The sequence below is a fragment of the Primulina eburnea genome, chromosome 1 (assembly GCF_022965805.1).
Source record: "Primulina eburnea isolate SZY01 chromosome 1, ASM2296580v1, whole genome shotgun sequence".
In the NCBI taxonomy this organism is placed as follows: Eukaryota; Viridiplantae; Streptophyta; class Magnoliopsida; order Lamiales; family Gesneriaceae; genus Primulina; species Primulina eburnea.
The window spans coordinates 59,919,671-59,932,707 of NC_133101.1; the positions used below are offsets into that span (position 1 = coordinate 59,919,671).

The window sequence follows — 13,037 nt, forward strand, 5'->3', positions numbered from 1 at the left end:
TGGATATAAGAAAATGATAAAATTGAAAAAATAAGAATGATTAAGAGTTAGATAAATAATCTTAGGGATGATGAGTTATTATTTTAACCCACCTAATATAACCTAATCATTCATAGGAGATATTGACTTAGTTAAATAATCACACGTACCAAACGAAAGATAAAATGAGTTAAAAAAATAAACTCACTTTATCACCCCTACCAAACACTCTCTTAGAGATAAAAACAAAATTTTATATTAGATGATTTTATGGATCAATTTTATTAGATAATTATTTTTTTTCAGAAATTATTTTTATTATAACAAAATTAATCAACTCACAAATACAAATTTGTGCACGGTAACATAATAGTATTCTGTTGTGAGTAATATAATAGATCTTCCACCGCGAAAGGTGCCAGTGTAGCTGTTTCTCTCTTCTACAATTTTTACTCTTTTGTCCCATTTTGAATGCCGGGAGTAAGATTAATGTGATTTAATAAATCTTTTAAATGTGGTTCACCATTTGTGTATGCAAAATCCTTAAAATGCTACAAAAACACACCACAATTTGAACAGAATATATAACAAAAATTACAGTTACATGGCGGGAGCAGAAGAACTAAGCAAAAGCCATCTGCATCAACTCTTGTCTAAGCGCAAGTCTCGCGCCGAGACCACAAAGAGAAGAGCAACTCCAGTTCCGGCGGGTGAAAGTACCCGTTCTTCGGAGGCTCTAGTCTCTTCCCAGCGCACAGTACCTTCGGAGACTTTTTCCTCGGCGGAGGCGGAGGCTCTTTCCTCGACGGGATCCTGCGTTTCGGGGTACAGCAACCTTCTTCAACCGCCACCATCTCAGTACCACAGGCAACAATCATCTTCGCTTTCTGGTATGTTTCTCGGAAAAAGCTGCGTTACACAGAGAGCACCGAGACCGGGTGGTTTGAAATGGACACTGTGAAAGAGGGTAGGAATTGGAGCTGGGGGTTTATTCTGGGAGGTGCCTCGAATATGTGGCGGATAATGGAGGAGACAGATGGGTGGGGCTTTTGAGTCCACGTGTTCGGATGGAAGGGGAATTGTCCCACGTGCAGAGCACATCTGGCAGTATTGGAACCGTCAGATTAGGGGTAAACTTTAGGCGGCAATTTTTACGTGCCTATATATTTGAATTGCAGTCATCTGTGACCCACAGACCCTGCACTTTTCCACGCTGCTTCTTGGACCCACAAAGCACCATCCACCTTCAACTCGGAGCCACCTACCGTAGCCATCTATGATTTGAACAGTTGACTATTTGAATGATAATCGAAACACAACTACATATTATAATCTACAAAATATTATAATATAATTTTTTTAAACTTTTGTCTATTATTTTTATTAAAATAATTTTAAAAAAAATTCATCTAAGTCGGTGTCTAATTTTATTTTTATTTTTAATATTCAAGATGTCGTATCTGATACCAACAAATAATATTAGAATCTTTAGTTAAAATTTCTTAAAATCTTGAATATATTAGGTGGTTATGTCCTTGTCTGATTCAATCACTAATATGTTTATGAAGACACTGCGTTAAACTATATGTTACAAAGCCGTATTAAAAAAATGAAAATAAAAAAAAAAATACTCCAATAACTATAATAGTAGTAGCATGTACAATTATTATCTTGCCCTTCCATTCTACAATTGTCTACTCTATGGATGTTCAAATTTCGAATAAAATCAAAAAAATCGAAAATTCAACCGAAAAAATCAAACACCAAACCGAATCGAAAGCGGAATTTTGTAATTCGGATATAAATGTTAAAACCGAAGTTTATTTGGTTCGGTTTTGGATTATATATGTCAAAACGAACAAACCGAAAAACCGAAATTTCATTAAATTAATAACTTTTTTTTATATTTTTATTTATATTATATATTTTGATATGATATTTAGTGAATGAAAAAACATTTTGAACAATTTTTGGTTGATTGTTTAATTAATTTAGACATTATATTTAAATATTTTACTAAGAAAACATATAGAAAGTTAACATATTATATTTTACAATATATTTACATTATTAATTTAAATAATTGTACCAAACCGAAATAACCGACCGAAATAACCGAACTGGTTTGATAAAAAACCGAACCGAACCGAACCGAAGAAAAATGGTTCGGATGTCAGATTATTTACTTCTAAAACTGAAAACCGAAATTCGAACGAACCGACCGATGAACACCCCTACTCTACTCCAAGAAAACCAATTTTCGCCTCCTCAAAAATTATCTTCTAAAATAGAATAACCCGGACCCGAAATCGAACCCGATGAAGAATCGAACCTTGTCCTCCTAAAAAAGGTTCCTTAGTTATAGAAGAACCTCCGAATTTTACCACCCTCTGTCCGCCACCTTATCCACGGACCTAGCTTATTTTCCCTCCGTGCACCACCATTGAGACTCAAACTACCGTCCATTTTAGGAAAACCCGTCGGCATATCGACTTCTCCTCCCTCACCACAAAACCACAATCGGGCAGCCTCCATATAATCAGCCCCACCGTGTGACTCGGAATTGCGTCATGGCAATCCATGGGCAACTGGTACTGGAAGAATGGCAGGAATTGCAGAAACTCAGCCATGGGAGAATGCACTCCGGATGATAAATATGTTTGCAAGGAATTTCGCGGGCCTCGGATCCGATTGAGACAGCTTCTGTGCAAATGGCGCAGTGTGAAACTGAACTCACTTGGGTCGAGAGAATTTTCACCACCTGTAGGATTCAACTGCCTTCTTGCTCGCCGACGGGTTTTCACGTCGGTTCCAGAGGCTAAACCCGATCTGCAAGAGGCGGTCGAGCATCAATCGGCGGATAAACACACCTAATGTGAACTGTGAGGGCGTCTCCAACCCTGGAAAAGTCATTTTAGTGCAAGGTGGGAAAATATTAATATTAAAAATTATAAATATTATTTATATAATAATAACATATTATTTTAATAATTAGATATTTTTAAATAATAATATATTCAATAATATCTTTAAATAATTAAATAAATCAAATTAAAAAGAATATTTTGATAATATTTTTTTTAAAATAAGATTAAAAATAGATGAGTTGGAGATAAATATTATATTTATATTAAATTCTAAAAATAATTTATCTGTATTAAAATTATGTCTATTTTAATAATGAAACATTTATATTAATTCGTATTATAAATATTAGATTTAATATATATAAAAATCAAATAAATAAATTTAATTATTAATAAAAATAAAATTATAATTATAATACTGATATTAAGATTAATTATAATTATATTGTTAAATTTATAAATAAATAGTAAACAAAAAGAATATTCTACAAATATATTTTTTAATGTAAGATTTGAAGTAAATGAGTGAGAGATGAATGTTATATTTGGTGCCAAAATAGATTTATGAGTTGGAGATGGCCTGAAGACGCATATTATTTAACAATTGCGTGACGCTATTACTACTCATATATATTACTCATATATTTAAATAATGAGTAGGTTTCTTGTGAGACGGTCGTACGAATTTTTATATGTGAGACAGGTCAAACTTACCGATATTCACAATAAAAATAACACTCTTAGGGTGTGTTTGGTTGAGTTATTTAAATAAAGATAGATTAATAGTCAAATATTTATCGTTAAAATTTTAAGTTGTTTTAATAATCATTTTGACCTGGTTTAAGATCCAATTTTATGGATAACTATTTGATTAATAAAATTAGATCTTAAATCGGGTCAAAATGATTATTAAAACATCTTAAAATTTTAACGATAAATATTTGACTATTAATCTATCCTTATTTAATCCACTCAACCAAACACACCCTTAGCATAAAAAGTAATACTTTTATATGGATGACCTAAATAAGAGATCTGTCTAATAAATTACAATCCGTGATATCGTCTTAAATCGGGTCAAAATGATTTTTAAAACATCTTAAAATTTTAACGATAAATATTTGACTGTTAATCTATCCTTATTTAATCCACTCAACCAAACACACCTTTAGCATAAAAAGTAATACTTTTATATGGATGACATAAATAAGATATCTGTCTAATGAAATACAATCCGTGAGACCGTCTTAAACAAGTTTTGTCATAAATAAATAATATAATATTATCACTTTAGATTGTGATGTGTCGGAACTCAAATCCATAAATTTGTTATTGGCCAGACACGTAAAAGGATTTATTTCAGCCACAATCCCATTATATTTCATTGGCAATCTTGTGATTTTCCGTACGTTTCTCAAGTCAATTACAAACCCAATTCTATTCCTTTATCTTATTACGTAATGGGTCGAATCGAAAATTTATAACTAAAAAGATTGCCATCTTTTGACAATAATTAAGTTGACTAAGTTGGATTTATAAAAAGATACTTTGCAATTTTATAAAAAAAAATCGATGATTTATATCTACAACGACAAAATGATTATAATTTAACTTCATCCCTATTAGTTAGCTTACTCTTCCACTAACTAATTGACACTTCACAAAAAATTAATGTGACGGTCTCACAGATAATTTTTACGAGATGCATATTTTATTTAGATCACTCATAAAAAATTTTATTTTTATATAAAAGTATTACTTTTTATGGTAAATATAAACATGAACCGAAAAAAAATGGATAAAAAAGCACAATAAGCTAAATTTAAGTGAGAAGCAAAATGAAAAAAATATAACATTACCTGTCGATAAAAACCATGATTGATGATTTTATTGTCATACTATAAAGTTTATTGGATACAATATTTAATTTTATTTAAAGTCGTATTGTTTAACAGGTTATTATAATTTGAGTTCATTTTTCGATTCAATCTCTCGATTTATTCATGTGTCTGAAATAATCATCGACGCTAGCTCAAACATAAAAAAAATTAATGCTATGAACAAGTGAGTCTCACATTATTTATTCCGCCCTAACATTAAAAAACCCATGGAACTCTTATTTTCATTTATCGTTCAGATGAAGAAAAATGATGTAGTTATTTCCTGCCGTTTCAAAAATTTTAGGAACTAAATCCCCACATGAATAAAGAGAGAGCGAATCGGAAACGAACCAAACCATCCGGATGAATTAATGTGTGATTCCGTATGTGAATGACAATGGATGTTGGATAGTTGTATAAAAAAAATAATAATAATATCGGAGCCTAGTTTTTAGGTAAGTTAGCAGCAGTGATTTGGCAACAAGTGGTGTTCGCAGTTTGAAGATTCTCCAAAAGGTAACGTGTCATCCGGATACTTCCTTTGGAACACGCTCACTTCCTCTTTCTTCAATCTCTATCTTCATGCATCGTTTTTGAGACTTGATAATCTCTTTTCTAATTTCATTTTATTATTATTATTATTATTCTGATTATTATTATTATTATTATTATATATAGTAATAAATGGCATTTGGAGTTAGTTATCCATCACCGAGTCAATTAGGCGTCCTAGTATTTAGGGAAATTGTTGAAATTTTGTATGAATGATACGGAAAAAAACCTGCCCAGAATTACCAAATGCTTTTAATGCATTTTTGGAAAGAGAGAATATATATAGTATGTTAGATACAGTCACAGTAAGGAGAAGCAAAACCCTAAATGGGGCTTTGTAAGAACAATTCGCCGCCAGTTTGATCTTATCCCGGCAGGCTTTTTGCCCCACCAACACTTTCGTCTCACCCACTGCTGAGCTCAACTTTATTTTGTTTTTGTTTGTTTCACTTTGTGTTTTTGTCAGCTGAATTTATATGCTTATTTTTCTTGAAATTCATTGTGAAAAGAACATGGACCTTTTGCGAGGCTCAATTTTATTTAGTTCGTAAGCCGTGAAAGAAGGTTGTTCTCTGTGTTTAATCATTATATTTGATATCCATCTTTAAGAACCGAGCTTTATTGAAGCTTGAAGGTCAAAAGGTCGAATTTTTATGTGTTTGAAGCTATGTTGTTCAATATGCGCGTATTGATTTTGTTTATAAAATGGATATAAAGCTTTGATCTTGATAGCTTTATAGGGCTTTAGGGATTGGTGTTTGTTGGTGGCCATTTAACCTTGTTTTACTCGCGGGATGTGCAAGTAAATTTATCTGGGTTTTAATTCTGTGAAGAAACATGTTATCTGAATTGGGTAGGAGGCCAAGGATTGGAAATAATGAAGGTTCCTTTGGAGACGAGTTGGAAAAGGAGTTAGGGTTGTTGCTCCGTGAACAGCGGAGGCACGAGGCTGATGATCATGAAAAGGAATTGAACCTGTATAGAAGTGGGTCTGCTCCACCTACTGTGGAAGGTTCATTGAGTGCAGTTGGAGGGCTGCTAAACCGGGGAGGTGCAGGTGGTGGCGGCTTGGGTGAGTTTGCTGAGTTTGCGAGGAATAAGAGTGGCAGTGTTTTCTTGTCTGAGGAGGAGCTTAGGTCTGATCCTGCGTACTTATCTTACTATTACTCAAATGTCAATCTGAACCCAAGGTTGCCGCCACCTCTGTTGTCAAGAGAGGATTGGCGGTTTGCTCAGAGGTTACAAGGAGGGAGTTCTGCAATTGGGGATAGGAGGAAGGTGAACCGAACAGATAGTGACACTGGAAGATCAATGTTCTCAATGCCACCGGGTTTTGATCCAAAGAAGCAAGATAGTGAAAAGGATATGGACAAACTGCAGGGTTCTGTCGAGTGGGGAGGTGATGGACTTATTGGTTTGCCTGGATTAGGACTTCATAGCAACCAAAAAAGTATTGCGAAGATGTTTCACGTGAGTCACCTGTATCGTTTGCGATTTTGTATTTATATAGCAGTTGAATATAAATTAATTATTGCTGATTAATTTAATTTCCTTTAGAAAAAATTGATCTGGTATGTCGATACAAAAAATGCTGATGTTTGTTATGTTGGTTTGCATATAAAATAGATATGCAATGGCATAAAAAATGCAATTTTGTGTGGTTAATTGAATTGTATGAATGTAATATGCTGCATCATGGGCTGTTGTCATAAAGACGATTGGTGCATTTGAATATCGTTCTGGGCATTGCCTGTTTTCCAGCAAATTTTTTTATTAGATTGAAATTCAACTTGGTTCCTACAAGTGTCACCGCTTTTATATCATCACAATCAATGTAACCTTTAAATTAAAGTTCATCCTTTCATTTTTGAGTATCAAACATACCTTAAATCTGGTACCTACAAAAATTAGAATTATAGTTCCCATTCCCAGTGCAACAACATTATTTATGTGTGAAACCTATCCATATCCATTAATCATCTTTACCCCACGAGTTCAAAGATTTTGTAATAATTAGACATCATGTGTTTATTTTCTTGTGGTCCCTCCCCCTCCTCTCTCTCTCTCTCTCTCTCTCTCTCTCTCAAGCTAGCGAAGATTATTTTTTTTATGTTTTAGTAAAAAACAACGCTGAGTAGTTATTATCAATCGAACAATCATGTGAGTGAATTCGTGGGCGTTAATCCTTTATAGCATTTGCATTCATTTTGATATGCTTGCATACGGTTATGTTGCTCTTATCTTCTCTTCCCACCTTAAATCGACTGGCATAGTTTGATTTCTCTGTTTCAACCAATCAAAACCTCGTGATGTGAATGCGATCGATGAATGGATAGCTAGGCAAATGAATGTGTGTGTAAGTTTTTCTGTAGTCCCCTATGTGACAGGAATATTACCAAGCATTTTTACACCCCACTCAGTGTTTTGTATATGATTTTAATTATTTATGACGTTCTTATATTCCTGTCCCGGAGCAAGATCACAGATGAAGTTCGTTCAAGTCTTCTTTACTCAGCAGGGTATTCTCTATTTGTGCAGGATGACTTGAATCGTGCCACTCCGGTTCCTGGAAACCCTTCACGCCCAGCTAGTAGAAATGCTTTTGATGAAAATACCACTACCATGGGTTCTGCGGAAGCTGAGCTGGCTCATCTGCATCATGGTTTGGCAACTTGTGACCCTATACACTCTACTTCTAGTATTCAAAATTCTTCGGCTACTCATCATGCTAGGCAACCTGCATCATATTCTTATGCCGCTGCGCTGGGTTCATCCTTGTCTAGAAGCTCAACCCCCGATTCTCAAGGACCTCAACGTATTGCAAGAAGTCCTAGTCCTTGCCTAACTACTATTGGAGGAGGCAGAGTAGGAAACATAGAAAAAAGAAACATTAGCAGTCCTAGCTCCTATAATGGTGTGTCTGCTCACCCCAACGAATCTGCAAATCTGGTAGCTGCTTTATCTGGCATGAATCTTTTGAATGATTCTATGGATGCTGAGAATCTTCCATCATCCCAGATTGAACAAGATTCTGATGACCATAAAAATTATCATTTGACTCTTCATGGTGACCAGAATCAGTCAAAGCAGCAAACGTATCTCAAGAAACATGAAAGTGATCAGTATAGTGCATCTTTTGTTCCTCAGCCAGGGAAAGTAACCCGTTCCGCTTCAGCCTTTAACTATGGCGGCGTGTCAAATTTCAGTAAGACTAACCTTACGTCCGAACTGCCAAATAATATAGTTCCTTCTAATAACTCACATCTGAAAGAATCTTCTGCAACTGCTGCCAATTTTGGTGGAGGTCTACTTTCTCAGTATCAGCATTTTGGAAGTCCTAATTCAGCATATTCAAATTATGGATTAAGTGCATATCCTATGAGTCCAATATCAGGTCAACTCGGCTCTCCCAATTTGCCACCTTTATTTGAGAATGCTGCTGCATCCGCTTTGGCGGCTCCTGGAATGGACTCTTTAATGTTGGGGGGATCAGATCTTGGTTCTGCTGCTGCACATCAGAACCTCGGTAGAATGGGAAATCAGATGGCTGGGGGTGCGGTTCAAGCACAGTATGTTGACCCTCTGTATCTGCAATATTTGAGGACAGCTGATTATGCTGCACAAGTTGCAGCTCTTAACGATCCTTCTGTTGATCGGAACTACATTGGTGATTCATATATGGACCTGCTTCAGAAAGCTTATCTTGGTAATATTATATCTTCTCCAAAATCACAGTATAGTGTTCCACTTGGTGGCCAGACTGGTGGCTCAAGTCCACATGGCTACTATGGGAATCATGCCTTTGGAATCGGGTTATCCTACCCTGGAAGCTCGTTGTCCAATCCTGCTGTTACAAATTTACCTGGAGGACCTGGTAGCCCTATGAGGCATGGAGAGTTGAACCCTAGATTTTCTGGTGGGATGAGAAATGTAGCTGGTAGCGTCATGGGACCATGGTACTTGGACAAAATGGACAGTAGTTTTGCATCATCTCTGCTAGAGGAGTTTAAGTGTAATAAAACAAAATGTTTTGAGCTTTCTGAGATTGCCGGCCATGTTGTGGAGTTTAGGTATGTGTTTTCATCAGAGAATCTATATTATATTATCGTTCAGATCTGATTTTCTAAATTATGTTATCTGTGACTAGTACGGATCAATATGGAAGCCGGTTCATTCAACAGAAGCTCGAAACTGCCACTTCAGATGAGAAGAACATGGTTTTCCAAGAAATTTTTCCTCAATCTCTTACATTAATGACCGATGTGTTTGGTAACTATGTAATCCAAAAGGTACCCAGAAATGTGGGAGTCATTCTGCAATAATCATGCCTCTGTAATACCAAGTCAGGAATTGGACCTTTGACTTGGAGCTTTTTGAGTATGTTAGTTTATCTCTGATTCTAGTATTATCTTTTCCCAGTTTTTTGAACATGGAATGGCGCCTCACAGAAGAGAAATGGCCGCCAAGCTTCTTGGACATGTTCTTACCTTAAGCCTCCAAATGTATGGTTGTCGGGTGATACAAAAGGTAAAGTTACCTATGGATCTAACCACCACCCTAATCAAAAGTTTTTGTATGACAGATTCTGACTAGTTTTGTCCAGTGGTGATAGAGACTGTATAATTACCCTGTCAGGACATAATTGCCTACTCTGTTGAATTTATTCTAATTGTTATTCCTCGTGAAATGTTATAGCTAATTCAAAATAGGACTTGCTCAAAAACCTAAGTGACAGACTTTTTCCAATTATTTAGGCGATTGAAGTCGTCGATATGGATCAAAAGATCAAAATGGTAGAAGAGCTAGAGGGGCATATTATGCGTTGCGTGCGTGATCAAAACGGGAATCATGTCATTCAAAAATGCATCGAATGTGTCCCAGAGGCGCATATTCAGTTTATCGTGTCAACATTTTTTGACCAATTCGTGACCCTCTCCACTCATCCATATGGGTGTCGTGTGATACAGGTCAGCAAAATTATGGTGTTTCGTAAGTTTTGGGGTGGTGGGGGTGGGATGCTTGGGTTATTTTCGAGGAACATGCATTCTGAGCTACGCTTTTTGTTCGGCAGCGAGTTCTGGAGCATTGTGAGGATGAAACAACCCAGAGCAAAGTGATGGGAGAGATCTTGGGGTCTGTTAGTATGCTCGCACAGGATCAGTATGGGAATTATGTTATACAGGTTCTTTTTTGAAAGATTACTTTGTTAAATATGCTTGTACTATAGTATATGCTTTTGCCATTATGGAACTTTTAGTGAAGGTCTACAGAAGTCTTATGTTGATTTAATTGGTTTTTAATATCTCTTTTCCGATTTTTCCCCTAAAAGAGTGCCTACTTGAATGTACTTTGATCACAGTTTCCTTCTTTTCCCATGTATTTTACATTATTCCTTATGTGTCTCTTTTCTTCCATGGAATAAGCAGTCGCTATTTTTAGAAATCTGTGTCAGGTTTTTTTGTTGAATAAATTTAACATCTTAGAGACATTCATTGTTTGGCGTTTATTCCAAGATTTTCCGGTTCATATACTCTACTGCCGTTCTTTTACTGGTTGCAAAGGTCTTGAAAGGATTCAACTTTTCTAGTTGCTGATGGTGCTGTGCTCTTGTGAATGTTCTTAGACGAAATGCGATCCGGTCGTCAGAAGAGGCCACATAGATTTCCTCTGATTTGTTTCATGTATTGTTGTTATTAGCATGTACTGGAGCACGGAAAGCCACATGAACGGTCTGCCATTATCCAGGAGTTAGCTGGAAGGATAGTTCAAATGAGCCAGCAGAAGTTTGCATCGAATGTGGTTGAGAAATGCTTAGCTTTTGGCGACCAAAATGAATGCCAACTGTTGGTGAATGAGATGCTTGGAACAACTGATGAAAATGAGCCTCTTCAGGTGATGTCAGCATATTCCCACTGTTTCATTTTTTGCTATGCGATTATTTTCCTAGATTTAATTGCATTTTTATCTTTTCATTTCAGCATTCATAGATACATTTTTTGTCTTAGGATTTATTGCTTGAATGCCGAGAACTGTTTTAGGTTAATCCAAAGAGTTAAAAAATCAGTTAGCCATATATGTTGTCTAAACAGTCCATTGTTGCAGTTAGTTTAAAACTGAGTTTCCTGCAGAGTAGCTTAGCGTTTTTTGTGAAATGATATCTGCAGTTCTTTCTTATTATTGGAACTTAAAGTAGCATCAGATTATCTTACTCTGATGGTTGGGCGTTCAGAGTGGTTGCACCATACATGTTTTTTCATTTTTTCCCTCAATTTTCTAGCTTATGCGATAAAAAAGTGACCTAATTTTTTTCCTTTCAACCAGGCAATGATGAAAGATCAATTTGCGAATTACGTCGTACAGAAAGTACTAGAAACTTGTAGTGATCAGCAGCGTGAACTGATAATGTCCAGAATCAAAGTCCATTTGAATGCCCTAAAGAAGTACACTTATGGAAAGCATATAGTAGCTCGTGTAGAGAAACTTGTGGCTGCTGGGGGTACGCATATTTTGGCTTGCTGCCGTTTATTTTAAAGTTCATCTTTTAACAAGCTTTTGATGTGAAAGTACCTCGATTCATCTATATCCCCCTCAGAGACTGACTTAGGTTCTTCAGCATCTCAATGGGTCATGTAATACTCCAGCTCGCCCCAAAATCAACGGCTGGATGCCTGGAATTGGAGTGGTGTTTTGAAAACAAAAACTGAATCTTTCATTCTCGTCTTTAAAAAGAAGACACATGACTCTAACGAGTCTAAATGCAGTCAACTCCGACCATTTAGGAACTAATTTTTGTGTGCTGACACAATTATTCTTCATTGATACACTTTCTCTACGCCAATTAACTCGCTTTTCTTGGTGACAGAAAGGAGAAGCGCTGCTCAATCCTCACATGCTGCTGCGACTCTTTAGGAAAGGAAGTCATTGTACAGCTAACCGAGGCTAGTTTGAACTACCCATCGTCTTTTTCTTGATTGCAAATAAAGTCATGGTTTGTACCCAAACCTGTACATTCAGTTTTAAGCTTACTATATACGAGTCTAGTGAGCCGCCGACGAAGCTTAGAGGCCGAATGTTGCTAATGCTGGTGCATGTGGATTTTAAATTTACGAATACAAATGCAGAGGGTGTGTATTATACAGAGGTGAGGGAGTGGGGTTCATGTATAAATGAGGCCTTGCGGAAACTTGTTTCCCCGTGTAGAACCAACTGGGAGGATGTATGCCATTATGTACGGTAAATTTAACATTTTTCTTGCTCTTCCTGTTTATTTTGTATTTGATGTGATTTTCCATCATGACTTCATTCCAGCTTTACTAATTTGTAATTTTCTTTTGTTCAAAATTCTAATGGATAATTTTTTTAAAAATATTTACAGTAGAGATATTATTAAATTATTTTTTAATTTTATTTTGATGGCAACGAGCAAAAATTTTAGTCCGAACCAAAAATATCATCTTCTCAACTTACAAATACTAAATTTCTATTTTTACAAAATATCATAATAATCTAAATTTGTAAATTCAATTTTATATATGATTATTTTCATCCGTTCTAAATAAAAATGTCATTTATTTTTTCATCATCTCAAAGATATAGTCTATTTTTAATATTTTTTATTATTATTGTAGCTATTTTATTTATTAATATATGGTTATCATTAATCACGTTAATGTTAGATGTATTTTTCATTTGAGTGAATCTCATGTGAGATCGTCTCATGGATATTAATCTGTGAGACATGTCCATCTTACTCATATTT

The 13,037-nt window shown here is 35.5% G+C and overlaps 1 protein-coding gene across 1 annotated transcript; it reads left to right on the forward strand.

The window, feature by feature from the left end:
* The first annotated feature begins 5,094 nt into the window (after positions 1–5,094).
* LOC140835637 (pumilio homolog 2-like) lies at positions 5,095–12,545 on the forward strand. Its single transcript, XM_073201051.1, has 10 exons — positions 5,095–5,242; positions 6,011–6,748; positions 7,817–9,348; positions 9,426–9,567; positions 9,698–9,805; positions 10,033–10,245; positions 10,350–10,460; positions 10,976–11,170; positions 11,600–11,774; positions 12,141–12,545. Exons 2-10 carry the CDS (start codon positions 6,116–6,118, stop codon positions 12,185–12,187), a joined length of 3,156 nt encoding a protein of 1,051 aa, XP_073057152.1. The 5' UTR covers positions 5,095–5,242; positions 6,011–6,115; the 3' UTR covers positions 12,188–12,545.
* The last annotated feature ends 492 nt before the right edge of the window (positions 12,546–13,037 follow it).